The 22,558-nt window shown below is 39.8% G+C and overlaps 1 protein-coding gene across 3 annotated transcripts in view; it reads left to right on the forward strand.

Annotated features, from left to right (window-relative positions):
* LOC135219328 (beta-galactosidase-like) overlaps window positions 1-22,558 on the forward strand; it is a 36,658-nt gene that overhangs the window by 2,928 nt on the left and 11,172 nt on the right. For all 3 annotated transcript variants that reach the window (XM_064255994.1, XM_064255993.1, XM_064255995.1), the window contains exons 3-10: window positions 4,390-4,565; window positions 13,583-13,733; window positions 13,957-14,020; window positions 15,317-15,414; window positions 18,059-18,242; window positions 19,954-20,078; window positions 20,799-20,892; window positions 21,026-21,144. In XM_064255994.1, the coding sequence (XP_064112064.1) occupies window positions 4,390-4,565; window positions 13,583-13,733; window positions 13,957-14,020; window positions 15,317-15,414; window positions 18,059-18,242; window positions 19,954-20,078; window positions 20,799-20,892; window positions 21,026-21,144 (1,011 nt within the window). The remainder of the gene's footprint in view (window positions 1-4,389; window positions 4,566-13,582; window positions 13,734-13,956; window positions 14,021-15,316; window positions 15,415-18,058; window positions 18,243-19,953; window positions 20,079-20,798; window positions 20,893-21,025; window positions 21,145-22,558) is intronic.

Here is a 22,558-nt window from a genome sequence, read left to right on the forward strand (position 1 = left end):
CTACATACGCGCGCGCGCGCGTGTATGTGCGTATCACTAATTTTACACATGACATCTTTTATACATGAAAATTATATAAAAAAAAAAGTCACTGTAATACCCCGGGAATACATTAACTTACACCCAAAGAGAGTTACATAGAAAGGTGCTGTTACCATGACCATAATTAGAACTCCTATATTCAATTTTATGTAGTACGCATATATGTATTCATGTATATATTGAAGAAGAACAGAATAGTGAGGAAAGGGTTTTATAAAATTCTGTATTATTTCAAAGTATACGAGAGACAACAATGATGGTTGCAATGGTGTGTAGTAACTGGAGGAATACTTGATCAGATTCTTGTTGAATTAGAAGTGAAAATCAATAGAGGTAATAATTGTTTGGCGAAGCTTGGAAATGTGGCCAGAAATATTATTAAAGCAAGTGATAGTAGCATATTTAAAAAGAGAGAATTGGTGGGGTGTGGTTTAAGGTTAAAGGCACTGAAGTAGAAGGCGTACAAGAGGAGTAATATGTCAATGCAAGATGATGTTCCAGAAACAGCAGTGAACATAATTAGAGCATTTATGGGCATAGGGAGGGGTAAGAGGGCTCTAAATAATTGCTGTTCAAAAAAATGGTGGATAATCTAGTCAAGGACAAAGTAAGCAAAAGAAATATGGTGTGTAATGAAAATTCATAGATAACATCCGAGCTATTAAGGAAGACAAGGGATTTGCTGATAAGGGAAGTAAATGCAGAGAGGAAAGGTGCTGAGCAAATGGATCCGAGAATAAGAGATGTAGATAGAGAACTAGTGTCTGAGAAGATTGAATGTTTAGAGGCTTTGTTTGAGTAAGAAGAATGAAAGATATTAATAATGACGAATTCGTGAATATGAGGAAAGCTATGGAAGTGATTGCTGAGAATATAAGGCAGACAGTTCAGCAGTTTAAAAATGGAAAGACACCACGATTTATGGGATTACAATTTAGTTACTGATCAGTGTCTGCAAAGTATGTAACGCATGATGGTTGAGAAGAATAATAGTTCAAGGGGTGACTGTACGAATTATAGAGGTAAACATCATTAAGTATTTCAGGGAAGGTCTAAAGGAATTAATAAGTAAAGGCAATGCGAGATTAGACAAAGAGGAGCGTATGTGAGTTTCGTGTTCATTGTGGAAAAGTAGTTTGAGAATTTCTGCAATATAGGTGGACTGCTCAATGTGGCATCCATAAACCTAGAACATGCTTATGTCAAAATTGTTGAAGTCTATAGTGTGGTAGGTGTTGCAGATGTATGGTACCGAGAATAATGTACTGAGGGTGATTAACATTTTAAGTTTTCTGTCAAATGAAACTATTGAGATGGCTATTTGCCTGTCTGTCCGAAGTTTTTCTGTCTACTCTCTGGTCACCCACCCTCCACTCATCAAACACACTAATTTGCTGCCATCTATCCTCAGTAGTTTTGATTTTTATTTAAGGTTAAGGTTAGCCATGGGTCATGAATCTGACACCTCCAGAGGTGCCAGCTGCTGACACATCTTCACTTGGCTGGATCTAGGGAGCAACTGAACATTGTCTGGTTGTAGCTGAGAGTTTCGTACTGCAGCCCATTGAGAGTTTCGTACAGTATTATATGCTGTACAGAAAACTCGATTGAGCCGAAGGAACTTTGGCACATTTTTTTCTTGTTGCTAGACTTTGTATGATAAGAGTGACTTACTTCATACAAAAGAAGGCATGAGACAAGGCCAAGATTATTCTATCTAAATTCTTGATGTGTGTTGTAAGTTTAAAAGTCATAGAAAGGAAATTAGATAAAGGTACAATGTTGTAGTTTAAGGAAATGGGTTATGAGTGGCAAGTGATGTTTTCGTATTACGCAGTGTTAACCAGAAATAGGCTAGAGAAACTACAAAAGCTAGCGAGAGAGTGTGACAGTGACTGTAAGAGAAGAAAGGTGAAAATGAATGTGAGCAAGAGTATGAGCGTCAGTGGAAACCATGAAGGTGAGGCATTGTAAGATTATATGGATGGCATAGCACAAGCATAGATGTGTGAGCGAATGATGGTAGAATGAGAGAAAATTGAGTTGACTCTAGGAAAAAGCTTAGGGGAAAAAGAGCTGAGTAGTGAAACCCCATATTCGCAGACTCACGTTTTCGCAGATTTCTCTCTGGAACATACACCCCTATTATTCGTGGAAAATTTGCCCATTCACGATATTTTCCTATGAGAAATATCCACAAAAGACATTTTTATTATCAATTTTATCATAAAATGAAATTTTTGTGATAAAACTATTAAAATACCAGGTATAAATATTTTTAGCGAGTTTTTCTTGAATTTTAAGAAACAAAATAGGCATTTTTAGGCATTTTTATAAGGGTTCCAACTATTCACGGATTCTACCTATTCGCAGTAGAGTCTTGTATGCATCCCCTGCAAATTCGGGGGAATGCTGTATACTGAAGCCCAAGTAGGAATGGGCGTGGTGATTGTTACACAAATGCTCCTATATAGAAGTGAAATGTAGATGTTGAATAGAGAGGAAACAAAAACTACTAAAGCTATTGAGATTATAATTTTTTAATGTGTTGAGTAAAGATTACAATTGTCAGAAATGTAGAGGTACGGAAGTGCTAGGGAGGTCTGCAAAGAAGAAAGATGCATTAGTTTTTTTTTTTCTTTTTTAATGTTCTGGTAATGTGAAAAGAATGGGCGACAATCGATTGGCAAAACGTGTTGTTCGTAATTGGAGAAAAACAAGTGAGGAAGATATAAAACGTGCTGGATAGGCAGTGGGAAACGGAGTGGAACAAAGAGTTCTTCTTCACCGTTATCCAGACATTAAGGGGTCGCTTGCCTGATGTGCCTTCTGTCAAAGGCATCATCAGGTATGGTTTATTGTTTGGCAAAGGGGGTTTTTACGACTGCATGCCCTTGCTGTCATCAACCACAGTTATTGGCAGTGGGCCTAGCCTTTTACTCAAAAGTACGACTGCAAGGCAGCAGTTTCCACAGTTATTGGTGGTGGGCCTAGCCTTTTACTAAAAAGTACCACTGCAAGGCAGCAGCTGTCCTTTTAGTCACCTTTTATGACATGCAGGACATTTGGTTGTAGTATTCTTACACCCCTACCACAGGATCAAGGAGGGGAACAAAGAGTTCTTATGTGCAAAAAAAAAAAAAAAAAAAAAAAAAAAAAAAATCGAGTAGGGCAGGGGAATCGCAGTTGGAGTATACCCAGAGTGCTCAATGAACTGCTGATGAGCCTTCTGTGTTGGTGCATGTAAAGCCATTTGACAGTATGGAGGAGTGATATGGTAGTTACATTTGACAATGTCTTTGAGGGTTGCGTGAGAGAGAGAGAGCGAGAGAGTGAGTGAGAGCATCATTGAGTTGTTTGTAGTTGTCAGGAATAATTAAGAGTTTAAATGTTTTTGTGTGTTTGATATGTCTGTTTCATGTTTGGTGTTGTTGTATGGTAGTATATAAGTGCGTATGTTTTTCTGAATGGTGTGAGTGAGCGAGCTATTGAGAGAAAGAGAGAAAGAGCGTAAGTGGTGGATGGATAGTTAATGATGGTTTGCTTGTTGGGCGATCGTTTTGGGTTGTCTGCTGGTGCGGTTGCTGGGTAGTCAGTGAGTTAGTCTGTGATGAGAAGTCGTAGAGGATAGAGATAAGGCAGAGTCTATTGATGGTCAGTTGTTGTTGTGTGATTTGATTGATTTTGATATTGAATAGTTGTTGTACATGTTTCTATCTGGTTGTTGTTGAGCTAAAGAGTGTTGTATTTGATTTTGTGTTTTGATGTTTGTAAGTAGTTTGTTGAGACATAGTTTGGCGGCTTTGTTGTATATTGGTTTGTCGAGTTGTTTTGATGTTGGTGGTTTGTGCAGTGATTGTTGTGTTTCTGAGTTGTTTGTATGATTGGTTATGGGGTTTTCGAAGTTTTTGGTATTGTTTGCGTAGGATTGTTATGTTATTGTTTTTTTTTTTTTTTTTTTTTGAGTTTCTGTTGGTTTGGTGCTTTTCAAGTCTTTGGTGTAATTGAATTCAGCAGTTGTTGTGTCATGACAACTGTATCCAGCAGAAGGCACAGCGTCTCGCCCCGAGTGTCTCAAGTCTAAGGTGAGTACGTGTGTTTGTGTGTTCTGTGTCTCGTTAAGCCAATTGTCCTGCGTAATTAGTAACATAAAGGGGAAAGTAGTGTGGCTGGGGGAACTACATGTCAGCCATGTTCGATAAAGTAAATGTGGGGAGATCTTGGTGCTTGCTTTGCTCTGCTTGTGATCCCGCCACAACAGTAGGTGTTCATTGTGTCCTTGGTTCAACAGGTGAAAGATAAATGTTCTGAGAGAGAGACTTATTCCATTTATTATTTGAATTCCAGGTACCCGAGAATGACACCTGTAGCTTTGCCATCGATTACGAGAATGACCAATTCTTGAAGGATGGAAAACCGTTCAGATACATCTCTGGGTCGATGCATTACTTCCGCACGGTGCCGTCCGAATGGCGGGACCGCCTGAGGAAGTTACGAATGGCTGGTTTCAATGCAGTTCAGACGTAAGTCCCTCTGTTGTTGCAGTCTTCAAATTTCTTAACTTCCTGCAGGTGCACTTCATAAGTACTTCGGGTCTATTTCCTTGATTTGCATTTATGAAAATTAAGGCTGTCCTTTAGCACTTCAGATGTTAAAAGAGGACGTTGGAGAGGTTGAAAAAAAGGACAAAGAAATCCAGAAGATAAAAGGAATGAAATACAAAAGAACTTGAGGTGCTGGATAGCTAGACCAAAGAAAGGTAGCAGGGAAGGAGGTAAAGTAAAAGGCCAGAAAAGTGAATACAACTAGGGGGGTAAGGGACGCTGCAAAAACTCTTTATTGATGCTTACAGTGAGGTGTACTGTCGGCATGAACTTTCTACTGGGTCTTTTCTCAAAACAGTTAGGGAGAAGGAAAAGAACAATGTTTTTTGAAGAGATAAACACTACATGTGACCAGCAATCTACTGGTCATATGGGTCATTTGCTGTGTCCTAGTTAGCCTTTGTAAAATCTGAATGGATCTTGTTTGTCCTTCCACGGGTGACAGTAGGGGAGACATGTCACAGCCACCCATCCCCTGCAAACCTGTATGTCTGCCAATGTTCGTGGGCGGGTAGGTAGGGGAAACATCCACCCTCCTCCTGCAAACCAGTTTGTCCGTCCAGGGTGGGGTAGGTAGGGGAAACATCCACCCTCCTCCTGCAAACCAGTTTGTCCGTCCAGGGTGGGGTAGGTAGGGGAGACAGCAGTACAGGGTTCAAGCACTCATAACGTGCCAACAAACTCGTAATAATGATAATGAAGAAAACATAATAGTGAGGATTTGGATAATAAAAGAACAGATTTAGGAAAGAGAGGGTGTCTTGGTTTTATTCGTCCCTTCAAGACTTCTAATATTAAATGATTGATTATTTTCTGTAAAGAAACTGAAAGTAAAAACTGGCAAATCTTTAATCAATTTGCATTTTTCATAGCTTAAAAACCTGAGGTCTTAACAATAGGATAATCTTCTAGTGCCAGCTGGAAACCGGTTAAAAATAATCAAAGATTGTAAAGCAAGGAATCTGAGGCATCTGGCAACCCACACATACGTATATGAGGTGGAAGCTGGTCACTGGTCAAGTTTGGGACCTTGTGACACATCAGTCTTTCTCCCAACCCAGTTCACAAGAGGGGTGGGTAGAGGAGGGCAGTATAACGTTAAGACTTAGGGTTTGTAAGCTATGAAAAATGCAAATTGATTAAAAATATGTCATTTGTTTATATGCAGAACAAACCTTCAGTCTTAACAATACAATAGACTTATGCTTGGAGAGTGGTAGAAGTACCTTGTAAGCCCACCCAACCATCCTTCTTAGAAGGACGAGTTCTAAAGGAGGAGGTCATAGCCTGAGAGAATAGGTAGATGAATACCCAAATACTCAGTCTGTGGGGTTCAGTACAATGTGGTATGGCCAGATTCATTGCACTCGTGGAAGATAAGGATAACTTTGTTCCCGTAACAAACCTTTCAAGCCACAAGGATTTGTCACCACTCCCTTGCTAGAGGGAGGAGCACATGGTACTGAGAAGTAGATTTGTCTGTTGTATAGGAACATAGCAAATAACTATCACCAGTATGACTACCAGACTCACTTGTATCAGACCAGTTCCAGCATATGATGTGTCTAGTCTTTGACCTGCCTGAAAGAAGAAAAAAGAGAAATAAAGAGACCAACCAACTCACTCATTCTCTCTTCACACATAAACATCTTGGGTAAGATACAAATTGGTCTCTCAGGGGCTAGATGAGCTACACAACCTGTTGGGCAGCCACCACAGGGCCAAAGGAAAACTGTGTTCAAGGACCTGTGGGCAATATCCTTCAGATAAAAGGAAGTGAACATGGTTTGACATAGCCAAGAACCGCATTCAAAATTCTATGAACAACATGCTCTTCTTGAAAGCCAGAGAGGGACTTAAGCCACTGATGTCTTGCGCCCTAGGGTGTACAGTCTCTGTAACAGAACTAGGGAGCCAGGAATATGCTTGAGTAATCACTTCACATAGCCAGAAGGAAATTGTGTTCTTGGAAACTTCCTTTCTTATGCGGCCCATACTGACAAAAAGTCTTCAACACCTAGGTCTAAAGTGACGAGTCCTTTTCAGATAGCAGCGCAGAGCCCTGACTGGACGAAGCCATAGTTCCTGCAGGTCACCGACCACAGAGTCACTCAGTGAGGGAACTGAGAATGAGGCAAACCTGTCATCATTCATCGAGGGATTCTATGTTTTGGCCACGAATTCTGGGATAAATTTGAAGGCTACAGACTCCCAAGCCCTTGTGTATTTCACATCAGAACCCAGGCCAAGGAGTTCAACTCTTTTCAAGGAAACCAAGGCCAACAGGAAAACTGTTTTCAGAGTCAGATTCCTGTCTGACGACTGACGTAAGGGCTCAAATGGAGCTCGAGTGAGACTTCCGGGGAAAAGGATAGATCCCAAGTCGGAGGTTTGGTGGTGAAATTCTTAAACAACAAAGAAATCTCCCAGGATGAAGCGATGCAATGTCTATGCCCTTTAGGCATAAAACTAACCCTGATGCAGCCTTGTAACCTTGTAACAGCCAAAACAGACAGGTCTTTCTCAGCCCTGAGGAAGATGAAGAAGTCCGCTATACTCTGAACAGAGGTTCTGAGTGGAGAGAAACCCCTTTGACGACACCAATCACAGTAGACTACCCACTTGCCCTGATAAACTGCTGATGAAGTCTTCCTGAGATAGCTGGACATGTGGCCCACTGCTGTGCTAGAAAATCCTCTCGTTTGCAGGAGATACTTCATAGTCTCCAGCTGTGAAGAGAGACTACTGATTGGTGGAACCTCTCCACATAAGGTTGGCAAAGAGGGTGGCACCATGAGGGAATTTCCCTCAGTACTTTTGAAAGCACACACAGAAGGTCTGGGAAATACTCTGCTTGAGGCCACAGGGGAGCCACTAAGGACTTGATGGATCAGGCAAAACAGAGGGAAGGAGTAAACTTCGAGATTGTCCCAATGATGTTGAAGGGTGTCCTCTGCTAGCTCCAAAGGATCTGGGCCTACCGACATGTAGACCTCCAACTTCCTGTTGAAGTGAATTGTGAAGAGATCTAACATGGGCCTTCCCCAAAGACATAGCCTGTTTGCAATGTCCTGATGTCCTTGCCAAGGATTTGGTTCTGTCGGCTTAGTTTGTCAGCCACTACATTCCTCTTACCCGGAATGTTATGGAGGAGTTATGGAGTTCCATTTGACAACGTCTGTGTGTGTGTGTGTGTGTGAGAGAGAGAGAGAGAGAGAGAAAAGGAGGGGTGGGAGGGGGGTAATTGGTAATTGGTGGTTGGATGGTTAACGATTGAATTGGCTGTTGGTGGGTTCTGGGTTGTCTGCTGGTGCTGTTGGAGTTTAGAGTTTTGTGTTTTGAGTTGGTCTTTTGGCAGTCTTTGGTGTGCACAATATGAGGAGTATGGTAGTAGGGACATAGGGGACTTATTTAAGGAATATGAGAAGTATTGTGAGGCAAAGTAAGGGGATAACAAGAGAGTCTGGGCAAGAGAGTTAGGTAGCTTTTTGATGGGATTTTTGTTGAGTATGTATGGGGTAATGAGTGTAGGGAATGTGCCATATGAGAGTGTGAAAGCTAGGATTGTAGAACAGGCAAAGAGGATAAAGAGTAGCGTTAGATATAGGAGAAAGCAAGATTTTGAAGAGGCAAGAATGAATGTTGGTGAGTCGTTGTCAATGTATGTCTGTAGGTTAGAAACTTTAGCCAGGAAAAAGTTTGGGGACAACGGGATAAATGAGTGTAAGGAGTTTGTGTGAAAGTTGTTGGCAACTGTACCAGAGAGTGTATATGAGTTTATAAATCTGAAACGTAAGGAGAAAATGCAGTGGACGAATGAAAGGTTGACGTGGAACAACACTTTAGAAATAGTAGAGGATTACGAGCTAAATAGGTGTATGAAAGAGAGTAGGTGTGTTAGTGTCAGGACTGAAGTAGCTGAGGTTGTACCAGAGTTTAAAAGTTATAGGGAGGCAGTTTTGGAAGGACCAAGGCGAATGGCAGAGCAAGTGGTAGATAGGAGTGTTAGGGCAAGTAACATGAATGTAGTTAGCCCTAAAAGAGATAGGAGTGCAAGTGTTGGAAGAGTAGGGTCAGTTAGTTGTGAGCGAGAGCAGCAGTGTTACAGATGTGGTAAGCCAGGACACAGGAAGAATGAATGTCAGTGGGCGTTAGGAGCTTGCTTCGGGTGTGGGCAAACAGGGCATTTAGTGAAAGAGTGTAAGAAAGATAGGGATATTAAATGTTATAGGTGTGGACATGTAGGGCACATAGCTAGTGGATGTTGGGGTACCCGTATGAACGTGGTTTGCGGCAACTGTGGGAAGAATGGCCATTATGCTAGGATGTGTAAAGAAGAGCGAGCAAAATGTGTTGAATGTGGAATGGAAGGTCATGTGGTGAGTGTATGTAGGCGAAAGAGGATGAGTCAGGCTGGGAATTTGGGAAACTAAGTGAAAAGGGGATTCAGTTGGGTGGGTCCTCTAGTATGCGACAGTATGTTCAGGAGAATGCGATGAGTGAGTGGTTGAGGGTGAATAAATGAGCCGAGTGTCTGTGAGCAAATGGGTCTGGAAGATCGGCAGTTGGTGTTGGTTGAGTATGGAAGAAAGCGGAAGAAGGTAAGGAAAGGGAATGAAACGGAGAAATGTGAGCTGCATGATAGAGGGGTTAATGTTAGGGTAAAAATGATGGATAAGGCATGTAATACGAATGACTTTGAGAGGAGGAATAATACATATAGCGTGTGTGAGTTTGAATTGTCAGGGTTTAGTGAAGTTTCACCAGGGAGGGAATCAGGTGGTAAGGATGTAGTTGGCAGTATGAATGAGTTTCTTCAGGAGTTTGGCAGGAGTGTAAATGAGGTAAGTGATTTGATGGCAGAGTTACGATAGATATTTGGACAAGAGTTAGAAGGGGTAGATGAGATAGTGAATGGGATTTGGGAGGATGGTAGTGAAGGAGATGGTGATGGTAGTCTAACTGGAAGTAGTCTGGGAGAAGTTGATGGTGGTGTAACTGAGAGTGTGAATGAGGGCCCTCAAACAAGATCCAGGGGGGCCTGCGTCCGAGCATCCGTGAGTTTTGCGGAAGGCTGCTTGTGAGTGTAAGGAGACGTTGTCAAATGTAACGGGGGAGGAAATAAAAAAAAAAAATATGGAGGAATTAATGGAGTTTTCCCATTTTGACAACGTCTGTGTGTGTGGTGTCGTGTGTGGTGTGGAAGAGAGGAGCAGCAGGAGGGGGGGGGGGGGGATTGGTTAATTGGTTGGGGTTGGCAATGGTTACCAACAATTGAATTGGCTGTTGGTGGGTTCTGGGTTGTCTGCTGGTGCTGTTGGAGTTTAGAGTTCTGTGTTTTGAGTTGGTCTTTTGGCAGTCTTTGGTGAGAGCTGGTGATAGACAGTAGTGTTTGCAGCAGTATAGTGAAGACATTGAAATTCGTTTGAGTTGTGTTTTGTTGATTTGTTGTTAGTTATTGTTAAGTTTGGTGTTGTTAGTGGGTGTGTGGTGCCTTTTTTGTGTTGATGTTTTTTATGTGTTAGTAATTGTTTGTGCAGTGGTCTTGAGTTGTGGTTGAGTTCCTTGTTGTTTGCTGTGTTGTTGAGTTGTGGTTGAGTTCCTTGTTGTTTGCTGTGTTGTTGGGTTGTGGTTGTGTTCCTTGTTTGTTGTTGTGTTCCTTGTTTGTTGTTGTGTTGTTGAGTGGTGAGGTTGTAGTCCTCGGGTGTCATGTTGTTGTTGGGTTGTGGTCCTTGGTTGTTGAGTTGTGGGGTTATGGTTCTTGGTTTTTGGCTTGTGGTTGTTAGTGTCTCAGTGACCTCGAGCAGCGGACAGCACAGCATAGCCTGGAGTATCTGGAGGTTGGTAAGTACATGTGTTTTTTTTTCTGTGTGTAGGTTTAGGTCAATTGTCCTGCTTGTATTCTGTAGTGTAAAGAGGAAAGTGTGACTGAGGGTGGGTTTGGCAGCTGGAGATTAGGTTTATGTGGGGGCGATTTACCCGCTTGTTATTTTAAGCTTGTGATCCTGCCATAATGTATCTGGGTATGAGCTCCGCTGAGTTGTCGACCGCCCACTGTTGTATCTCTACTGTCAACAAGTGAAGTTGGTGAGACAATAGCCCTCCCTGTTTGCTGACATAGGCTACTACTGTGGTGTTGTCCGACATCAGAGCAACTGAATGTCCAACCACCAATGCACGTCTCTTCTCACCTTATCTGAAAGTAGTACTTGCTGTTGAAAGGAATTGCCCGCCAGGGACCAGAACTCTTTCAACCTCCATGGAAGAGAACGTAGGCAGAGTTGACTGTGAAGGACCTGCTTTTCTAGGGATGTCAAGATACCTAGCAGAACCTGCTACTGGTGAGCTGGTTGTCTGGCTTGTGACAGGAAGGACTGTGCCACCATCTTGAGCTTCTGTAACTTCTGGTCCAATGGGAAAACCCTCAACGCTACTGTATCTATGGACATACCCAGATACAGAATCCTCTGGCTGGAGGCCAGACTGGACTTCTCCAGATTTACCACAATACCCAGGCTCTTGCAAAACTGGGGTAGTTGATCCCTGTCTTGATGTAGCCTTTCTCTGGAACTTGCTAAGAGCAGCCACTCATCGACGTATCTCAGTAGACGAATCCCTTGAGCATAAGCTCACTTTGAGACTTGGGGAAAGACCCTGTGGGGCTGTACTCAAGCCAAAGTGAAGGACCTTGAACTGGAAGATCTGCTCTCCGAGGCTGAAGCAAAGGAACTTCCTGGATAAAGGGTGAATTAGGATCTGGAAGTACACATCCTACAAGTCTATTGACAGCATAAAGTCGTTCTCCCTCACTGCTGCCAGAACCATCTGGGGAACTTCCTGGACAAAGGGTGAATTAGGTTCTGGAAGTACACTTCCTACAAGTCTATTGACAGCATAAAGTCGTTCTCCCTCACTGCTGCCAGAACCATCCGGAGCATCTCCATCCCGAACCTCATCTTCCTGATGAATAGGTTCAGTTAGGAAAGATCTATCACTGGCCTCCAATTGCCTGTGGCTTTTGGAACCAGGAAAACAAGACTGTAAAACACTGGTGAAGGATGGTGTACTCCCTCCACTGTGGTGCCTTGTTTATCATCTTCAAAATTTCACCTCGAAGAGTTAGGAACTTCGGAGAACTCTGAGCGTAAGTCAGGTGGAGGAGGGGTTTGCCTGAGAGAGGGGCAGGAAAGTCGAAAGGTAGGAGATATCCAACCCAAAGGACATTTACTACCCACTCCTCTGCTCCATGCAATCGCCATCTGGCCCAATGGACTGCCATGCATCCCCCAACCCCTGCCTCTGGTGCGCCTACCTGGCTTGCAGGGGCAAGACCAAAAGGGGCATTGTTATTGTCTGGATCCAGAAGCTGTAGAAGCTGAGATGTCCTCACAGAAGACGGACACTTAGTTTGCTTCCTGGCGGGAGACTGTCTAGCTTGCCATTGAGGTGGAGGAGGAGGACGAGAACGAGCCTCCGACATTGATACTGCCTGCTGGACCAGTCTATATTTGGTATCAGCCTACATATGGTTGATCGCATCCTCTAACTGTATTCTTGGGAAGAGAAACTGCAATACTAGGAGGTCCCCATTATGAAGAGCTGATAATGACTCCAAATCTGCTGTGCCTGCTACCTTCGATAAGGCCGCATCCCTTCTAGCCAGGAGAAGGTTACCCTACAGAGTACTGCTGAGGTGGACTAGATAAGAAATGGCCTTAGTCCCAGACTGCAGGAGTCTGAGAAAGGCAGTAGAGCTAACAGACCAACGTATGGAGCGGCACAAAGCTATCTTGGCTACTGCAGTAGACCTTAAGTCTAACCAAGACAGTCTGGAAGACGGAGAAAACAGTAGACTCCATAGCAGAGGCCTCCTGGGAGGAAACTAACAGACACCCAGACCTTACTTGTTCCAGAGTTAGTCCAGGCTTAAGAAAGATCACATCAGGATTAAGGTGGCGTGGTATCAGCTGTACAACATTGGTGTAATATTTCCTATGATGCAGGAGAGGAGGAGAGAGGAACCTAGATGAGCTACTGGATCGAAGTGAGCTATCCCTATCTGAAATCAGGTCATTAATATGCTTCAAAATAGACTGGACATGTCCCAAAAGTGGGAGCTCAAACAAAGCTCTAGAATCCCGCTTTGGACCGAGCAAAGCTTCTGTGCCAGTAGGGGTCATCAAAGAATGATAACTTACCTGTCTAACATCCCCAGATTTGCAAATGCCAAATACTACTTACATCATTTACATTAGTGATAACAGTTGTTTTCAAAGCACAATATTTCCCAAAAAAATGAAATATTAGTTTTTTTAGAATTGATCATTTCTACTATTCTTTCTTTCTCTCTCATGGCTACTAGTTTTTTTTCATATTGGAAATTCATTGTACACTTAGGTTTGTCCACACTAGCAGGCATGCCTAGCAGGGACTTCCAACTGTTTATATTCTGGCTCCATACTTGGTCAGTCAGTATAGTGGAATGGTTCATGAAAACAGTGTTTGCCTGTCAGGCTTGCCCGCTAGTATGGACAGAGCTTTATTTTTTTAGCCAATATACTCAAGGATATATTTTCTTGTATATTTTCATGTTAAATTATCTATATCTTATTTTTGCTAAGAGCAGAGAGAATGGTCAAATCAGTTAACTCAAATTTAGGCTGGATTTGTAATGGACTCATTTAATGTTTTCCTTCCAAAAAAAGGGATGGTTCTATATGGCTGGTTAGATTTATTTTTATGGTCTGTGGCAATAAAAGAAATTCCACTTGTCAAACGATGGTTTGTCTAATGTTGATGTGGATCAGGATTTATAATCAGTAATGCTATGGCAGAGCATTAATGAATACTAAAACACATCTTTAAAGACTAGTGTCCTATCACCTTGAAAGTAAAGTTTGAATGGTTACAGAATGCACACTGCATCTTCACTGTAGGTACATTGAGTGGGCAAGCCACGAGCCTGAGCCAGATGTTTATGATTTCCACGGCATTTTGGACCTAGAAACGTTCATCAGAACTGCCCAGGAAGAAGATCTCCTCGTGATTCTGCGTCCGGGACCTTTTATAGATGCTGAAAGGGATATGGTAAGTCTTTGAGTTTGTTTATACAAGCACGTCATCTTAAGGACATGCTTCTGTTCGCATACAGATGGCTATACGAAGGCAGTTGTGCTTCTGGGAAGCAAATTAAAAATAGTATCACCTCTGCCAAAATAAATCTAAAACTCATATTTTTAGAGTAACCATTTACTCTTCCTGAAAGTGTTTTTCATTGTGAGGTTCACTTTACCATTTCCCCTTTGAATAGGGAGGACTACCTTACTGGCTGCTGAGGAAGAATAAAGACATGAAGCTACGAAGCAGTGACCCAAGTAAGTGACAAAATCACCATTATTCATGGATCCAATTTGCTGTGGCTCAGTCCAAAACTGCCATTTTTTTTATATGGATTTATCGTCTTTTGGTAGAGAGCCACCTTCAGAAGTGTCAGTTAAATTGTTTATACTTAAAAGATCCCCTTTTTTAAATAATATCAGCAGAACTTCTATTTGCATATGTTCAGTTACTTCTAACGAAAATCGCATGGCTGGTGAAATGAAGATATGACACTAAAGAACAAACAAATGATGTATAGAATTAGCCCCTGTCTGCTAAGGTTATGATTATTTTGCATTTATTTACCCATGGCATAGGAGCTGCTAAAGGGACATGGGACAAAATCTTTTAAACTTATTTTTGTTGATTACAATGATAATGATATTAATGGGGTCAAGCTATTTAGATCTATGACTTTGCCGATGAGTTGTAATCGTCTTTGCCATGTCAAATCATAGGTTCATTGGTGTATCTCAAAAATAATTTGGTTGAAATTTTTTTGTAACATTAATTACTTGAATGTCTTGACCATTCGAATGTTGGAATAGATTATAGTCTTCCATATATAGTCTTCCATATATGATCTGTATTAAAGATGAAAGGTAAACTAATTTTAACCAAAAGTATAAACATTTCCTTCTGAAGTAATAATGATAATATCAATAAAAGTAAAGATAGTTTAAAGAAGCACAGATTAAGATTCAAAGTAAATGTTTTATAACACATATTACTGCCTGCAAATGTCTTTTTTTAAGACATTAGGAGTCAGCTAGTGTGCTCATGAAAATATATTATATGTTTATGTATTATTATTATTATCATTATCATTATTATTACATATTATTCCGTAGATGAATCCTATTCATAAGGAACAAGTCCCATGTATTAAAATGCAAGAAGATTAGTACAGGTAATCCCCAGTTATCAGAGGTCTCGGTTAATGGCAATCTGGTTTTATGGCGCTTGTCTAGCGATATAAAATTGGCAATTTATGCCACCATTACGGGCCGAGTTGCAGTTGCCGGTGCCATAAAATGCTGATAATAGGATTATGGCACCATAAAAAATCTAAAAGAGACACCATTAACCAGTTGTATCATAAGTGCCATAAATTGGCAAGTTTCTGTTTATGGCAGTTTTCGCTTATCAACACCTTGCCGTGAGTGGAAACTCCACTGATAACCGGGGTTCTGCCTGTAAATATGTGTAGTATACTGAGGTATATATGATATGGATAAATGTAATCTGTATATACAGACACTGTGTCTAAATGATCTTCAAATCCATCACAGCCTATGTAAAGGAAGTGGACGACTGGTATGTCAATGCGCTGTTTCCTAAGATCAAACCATTGTTATATGCTAATGGAGGACCAGTCATTATGATCCAGGTAAGTGTTTTGTACATGCATGAGAGCTTGCAGAGCTTTGTTAGATCAATCGTCACATTCACATATACACATAATACATATATTAATACCTGCATACAATATATATATATATATATATGATATATATATATGATATATATAAGATATAATTTATATATGTATGTATGTATGTATGTATGCATAACTCTATTATTGGCATCTTGTGGCGCCAATAACCAAAACTCGGCCTGTTATGGCGCCATAACATGATATAAAAGTTAAGGATAATGTAAATGTGAGAAGAAAGAGAAAATGGCATTGTCTGTTCGAAGCAGGAAAATAGCTATCCCCACTTGAGGCCGTGTGGTTCCAAATTTTTTTTTTTTTGTTTTTTTTTTTTTTTTTTAATCATGCGACGATCATGACTTGTTTCACACTTGTCTTAGTCGAGAAACCACATGAAGAATATCATCTTTCGTAAGATCGTTCTGTTCTGCCTAAAACGTTTGACATACGTCTGATACCTTTTAATTTCAATATAAGTAGTTAGAGCTGTTTTTGTATCGAAATATATCTAAAATTACTGGTGGTAAATTAACCTCATATCTCTCAATTTGTCAAAAGAGAATTTGTTGACTCGTAAGTACTTTAATTTTGAAGTGAAAAGGTTTGTGACGTCACTCAAGGAAATGACAAAAATTAATTTCATTCGAGAAAAATTCTGTAATCATATATTTCACTTAAAAGACTTTTATTGTCTTAAAGCATGTAATAATAAATGTTATTTGTAATTGTAATCCCACTTTCTCTAAACTTATTGTTTGAATGAGAATTCTTACGATATTAGCTGTCTCTAGTTCCCAAAACACTCACACAATTATTTTAGAGCTAGGTCCACCAACCAGTTTTCATACGAAGAGAGAGCAAACATGTCTTCTGAGATTTGAAACCGTGGCAATAAGGACGCTCATTATCTTCTCCCTCTCTCTCTCTCGTCAGTCTCTCTCTCTCTCTCTCTCTCTCTCGCCGTTAATTTTGTTTATATATACACAGCTGCTTAGATACTCGGGGTATCATGATAAAAGGATATTTGGCGGCTGATTTCAACCTCACGTGAGACATATATTTATCAATTTGATATCTCCCCAATAACCTACAGGGATGACGTTATCTGATGATGAATCACGCACACACACACACGAGCTAACTACAAACTCATGTGAGACATATATTTATCAGTCTTAATCTCCATTTTTCCCATGCCAAAGTATACCCAAGGACACAGGCACACATTTCAATTTTGTTTATTTATAAGTATAATATCGAGTTTGAAAGAGGTTAAATGAAAAATCAAATAACAGACAGAATTGTTATTTTATATTTGTAACCAATGCTAAATACAGGGGAATGAATTAATATTCCATACAAATACATACAATTAAAAAAAAAACTGTACAAACACGTCAAAAACAGTACTTCATCGAAACACACGGCAACATCACAAGCCTAGTATATGCCACATACGTCTTCCCCAACAGCTTCCCGACCGTGTATCAAAGACGACCGTTTCATCCTCAAGTACCTCAAAGCTTCTAAATTTAGCCAACAACAGTTTTCATGACATAAATCTTCTACATACGCAACTTTCCTCCAACAGGGATAAATTCTTTTTCATTATAGCCACGCAACATATTTTACCAATTTTGATAATTTCATCACTGAATGTAGCTAACACAGGTAAATACTGATTCAACCAAGTCGTGTTAACCGGCCCGCTTCGACCAATGCCAGCGGGAAAGATAACATATTTGACATAGTCATAAGATGATTTAAATAATTCTTCCTTCAATTTCTTGACCGAAGAAAAAAAAGTGATTGAACCTCATCTGTTTGCTATCTCTGCCCAAACGATCGGCGTGATCTTCATCACTGGAATAAGCCACGCTCTTTTGCGCGTATTCATTATCTTCAATGGGGGCGCCGATACCGTATTGGGTTAATAAGGTAGCTATGGTGGGTAGATCAACTTCTTTGTCGCATTCCCAAGATGTGATATTTTCAGGTCTTTTCACAATGGCGGACCCTTCAATACCCCTATCACGAAGACAGGCATATGATGCACCAGTGCGAGAATATCGAAAACCTGCCAACTCGGCATACGGATAAGCTCGAATGACGTCCGCCACCACACTGTAATTCCTGCAGGTGACACAATTAGTGGCCACTACTAAACACGTATTCCTCTTCCTGAACTAACTTGCACGAGGAGGTTGATGAAGCCATGGCGAGAGTTCACGTCTTGACATGACAATCCTTCAAGGGCTAATGACCTACGAAAACCCCGCAACCCAAGCTCCCTGTATCACAAACACTGATTACAAACTAGTTGTGACGAACCATCAAGCTTCCCTCACTCCCAGCCATGATTCACACTAACACGAATAAACAAGCCTTATCATTTCCTCACGCCAAAGGTCATCCACACACACACATATGACTCATATATAAATCTTCCACGCATCTTTCCTCCAACAGGGATAAATTCTTTTTCATTATAGCCACGCAACATATTTTACCAATTTTGTTCATTTCATCACTGAATGTAGCTAAACTTTAGGCATGGTGTAATAAAGAATGATAAATTCAAATGACGTCTCATTTTCAGGTAGAAAACGAGTACGGGAGCTACTCTGCCTGCGATTACGCTTATACAACCCATCTGCGATCTCTGTACAAGGAAGCTTTTGGCGATTCGGTTGTGCTCTTCACCACAGATGGAGCCGGGACCGGTTATCTGAAATGTGGCAAAATCCAGGACGTCTACTCCACCGTGGATTTTGGAGCTGGTGGTAATCAGAACAGTTTTTCCTTGAAGTACTGTAACTAATCTCTAATGACTGTGAAGAGGCATTTTAAATATTCTATAATTTTATCATTTTTTAACTTATTAAAGAAGACTTACATTTTGTGGTTAAGGTGCCTTGTAATGAAACACACAAAGTATATATAGTAAATGGCAGTTCCTGGTTATTGGCGAGTCCATTTTATGGAGCTCATCTAGTGCCAAAAAATTGGCAATTTTTGGTGCTGATACATACTGGCTATCAGCGATTTTTGCTTATTGCCAAGCTGTCAGAACAGAACCACCCCCCAAAATAACTGGGGACTGCCTGAATAAATATATATATATATATATATATATATATATATATAATATATATATATATATATATATATATGTGTGTGTGTGTGTGTGTGTGTGTGTGTGTGTGTGTATTTGTTCTGACCTGCTCATTCCCATCTTGAAAATGTAGTCTAATCCTCTTAAAAATGGCCTTGACTTGAGGGATGAGAAATCACAAACCAAAAAATCTACGGCAGAAGGCCGATATTAATGAAGAAGGGGGAATTTACATAAACTCTGGACTTTAGTTTTAAAGGAACTATATTTACATTTAAGTTATGGTAGGTCCAGGGACTAATGATATGGTTGAATGTTGATCCACCGGAATCATGTGGCTGGGAAATGAACCAGACACGGAGATCAGAATGTGTACAAAACGGGTTATTTCAATGCAAGCCTTATTCCAAAGGGTTCCCAATTTCTCCCACAATCAGGCATGGTGTTTGTCTGGAAATCCTGGGTTTGGTAGTCTTATCTGCTGATATTTCTGTGCACTATGGAGGTATAAGAATACTTGTGGGATCCCCCACAGGAGGGAGGGGGCCAGAAAGGGTGAAGTGGAATCTGCAGGGCTTGTGAAAGTCTGAGGAAGTTCTGAGAGAGCTGCTGTGGCCCCACTCTTTTAAAATCTCGCCTGGGTAGGCTCCGCCCCTCATCCAAGGCCACCTGTGGAGAGTAAATTCAGAGCAGCCAATGGGAGCAAAGAGGGTTTTTCGACAGAATGGAGGCTTTCAGTTCACAGGGGCAACTTGCATATAGGCAAGGATGAATGAGTCTTGTTATAAAGAAGTCTTACTTTTCCTTGGATCTGGCTTAAAATCCTGAACAATATATATATATATATATATATATATATATATATATAATATATATATATATATATACTATATAATATATATATATTTTATGAAACCAGCATTCTCAGACGTGGTGTTAAATTTCCTAAATGTAGGCAGTCCCTGGTTATGGAGCCCTAATGGGCCAATTTTCAGGGATCGGCATCACAAGGTACCAATAATAGAGTTATAGCACCATAACATACCTACCAGAGACGGGCATCGAGTTTTGGTTTAATATTCAGTTTTTGCTCACCAGTACCCTACCAACAACGGAACACCACCCCCCCCCCCCAACAACCACCCCCGGCACAATAACTGGGGACTGCCTGTACAGGTTTAAGCCAGGGAGACAAAATAAGTTTGCTCTTGGGGATATAATTCCATTCATTGGAAATATATAGACAAATACATATATATAATCTTGGCCTTCTCAGAGAAAGATATGTAATGAAAACATCTGTATAAATTTTTTATGGGTACTAGTTTTATACTGAAAGAATGAAAAATGAGTTTACTCTTCTTTGCTTTTCGATTTAGGAGATGCGAGCAGCTCATTCGAGCCAATGAGACTGTTTGAACCCAGAGGACCACTGGTGAACTCCGAGTTTTATCCCGGATGGCTCGACCACTGGGGTGAACCTCACAGTCAAGTAGATTCCCAGGTAAGAAAAGGTTTAATTTTTTTTGGTTATAAGGAAATATAGTCTTTTTCAGGGGTGTGTGGAGGGGACAAGGTGAAGAATGAGAGTTAGTTTTCTTTTAGTTGTGTCCTCTAACAGGTTCATATTAAAAGGGAACCTTTGAAAATCGTAATATGTTGCATGAGGAGAACAGAGATTAAAAAACAAAAACTTGCCCATTTTGTATTAAAAACAAAATCAACCATTCTGTTGCTATAACCTTATTTTTCACTCTTAAAAGAGCTAATGTCCCGAAAGTGAAAAAAAAAAAAAAAAAAAAAAGTTGGAGAAAGACATACATTGCAAAAATTATTCAAAACCGTAACCGTGCCCAAAGAGATTTGACACTTGACTATCAATTTCATTTCATAAAAAAATACCACGACTCTCCTGAATGCTGTTGAGTGTCAGTGAATTAAGCAGAGCTGTAGCTAGCAAGATTAAATGGACGACACCACAAGAGACTACTACAGTTTAACTGCCTCCTCTGAGCTCTAAATTTTAATTAGGAAAATGTATATATATATACATACATACATATTATATATATATATATATATATATAGTATATATATATATATATATAGTATATATATATATATATATATATAGATATATAAGTATGTGACTGGGTGTGAGCAACACCCATAACCTACACTTGCTAAATAAGGTCACTGGAACAAACTAACTTTTCTCCAACAGAGTGTTGCCAAGTCTCTTGATGACATATTGAAGCTAAACGCCTCAGTCAACATGTACATGTTCCACGGAGGCACTTCATTTGGATTTGGAGCAGGTAAGCTTATTGCTCATATGATAAAGGAATGGTGTTTGTAAGTTTAAATTATTCACATAGTGGTACATATAATTTGAGATCGCAGCAATCTCCCTATACTTTATTCTTATATTTTCCTTTGAATTTCTTAAAGGTGCCAACTTAGGATCGAGCTATCAAGCTTGTCCAACATCTTACGACTATGATGCTCCCTTGTCAGAAGCCGGGGACCCGACGGAGAAATATTGGGTGTTGAGAAACATCACTCAGAAGGTGAATTGGTTCTACTATATTTATATTTCCATAAGAAAACTTTTTTTTTTTCTGCTGTTTGTATCATGCCTCTTACCTCAAGACTGCCCAACCATTTGCATTGTGAATATGTGCAAATACAATATAAATGTGTGTAATTATATATATATATATATATATATATATATATATATATATAATATATATACATACTATATATCATACATATATATACATATATTATACCGTATATACTCGTGTAACAAACGATCTTGCATATCATGTGACCACAAATTTTCACCTTAAAACAATAATTTTAGTTCAATTTTTGAAACAAAATTACAATAAGCTAACCTCCTCTCCTCCTGTTTATCTATCCCATTTTCTATTTAGGCTAACCCCTTTTCCTCCATCTCTTTATCTATCCCATCTTCTAGTTAAGTTAAAAAGAGTAAAAGAGAAAGCTAAAAGTATCGTCAGTAAACTTGTTGTGTAAACGCATACAGCCAGAAACAGCTGATTAGCTATGAACAACCAAATCCAATAACTACAGCAATTTGCTTGCATTTCAGCCATCGTACGATAGTAAAAAATTACCATAGTTATGTTACAAATGGTGTTAAATAGAATAAGACCAATATATTTTTACATTACTATATAGTGGGGCCCCTGTATTCGCGTTCTCCAGATTCACGGATTTCTCTCTGGACCATATCTACCCATTATCAGCGGGAAATTCACCTATTCGCATTATTTTTCTATGAGAAATATCCAGAAATTCCTGGTTTTTTAAAACCAATTTCATTATAAAATGCACTTTTTCTGATAAAACTAATGAAAAATCATGTATTTTGAAATCAAGTGAAAATATTGGATGCAATCTCTTGATTTTTTATGCAATAAACATTCCCTCAGCGCCATCTACCAACGAAAGAAATAACTAAATTTCGTTCACAACAATACGTAAAATAACCTTATCCCATATTAACAGAGTATCTTGAGATTTGTTTATGCTAGCTAGAAGCAAGAAAATCGCTCTGATTTGACTTCAATACAGCAAAATAAACTTACATCGCAATCATCCTCAGCTGATTTCCAAACCAAAACATTGATTGCTATTTTTGCATTTTATAATACAACAAGAGTAATATGAAAATACATACAATGTTATTGGATGCAGCGGAGTAAAGCATAACTTTTTAAAAGATCCATGGACAAGGTGGTGCATATTCATTATGTTTGTATTTTATCAAACAATGCCAGCATGTGCATATTACAAAAACTAATTTTATATCTCGTATGATGCGACCCCCTTAAAATTAGCTTCAAAATTAGGTCTTCAAAAGTTGCATGATATGTGAGTATATATAGTAGTGGAACCTCGACATACGAAAGTCCCTACATATGAAAAATCCAAATTACGAAAGCAAAGACT

The sequence above is a fragment of the Macrobrachium nipponense genome, chromosome 1 (genome assembly GCF_015104395.2).
Source record: "Macrobrachium nipponense isolate FS-2020 chromosome 1, ASM1510439v2, whole genome shotgun sequence".
Classification (NCBI taxonomy): domain Eukaryota; kingdom Metazoa; phylum Arthropoda; class Malacostraca; order Decapoda; family Palaemonidae; genus Macrobrachium; species Macrobrachium nipponense.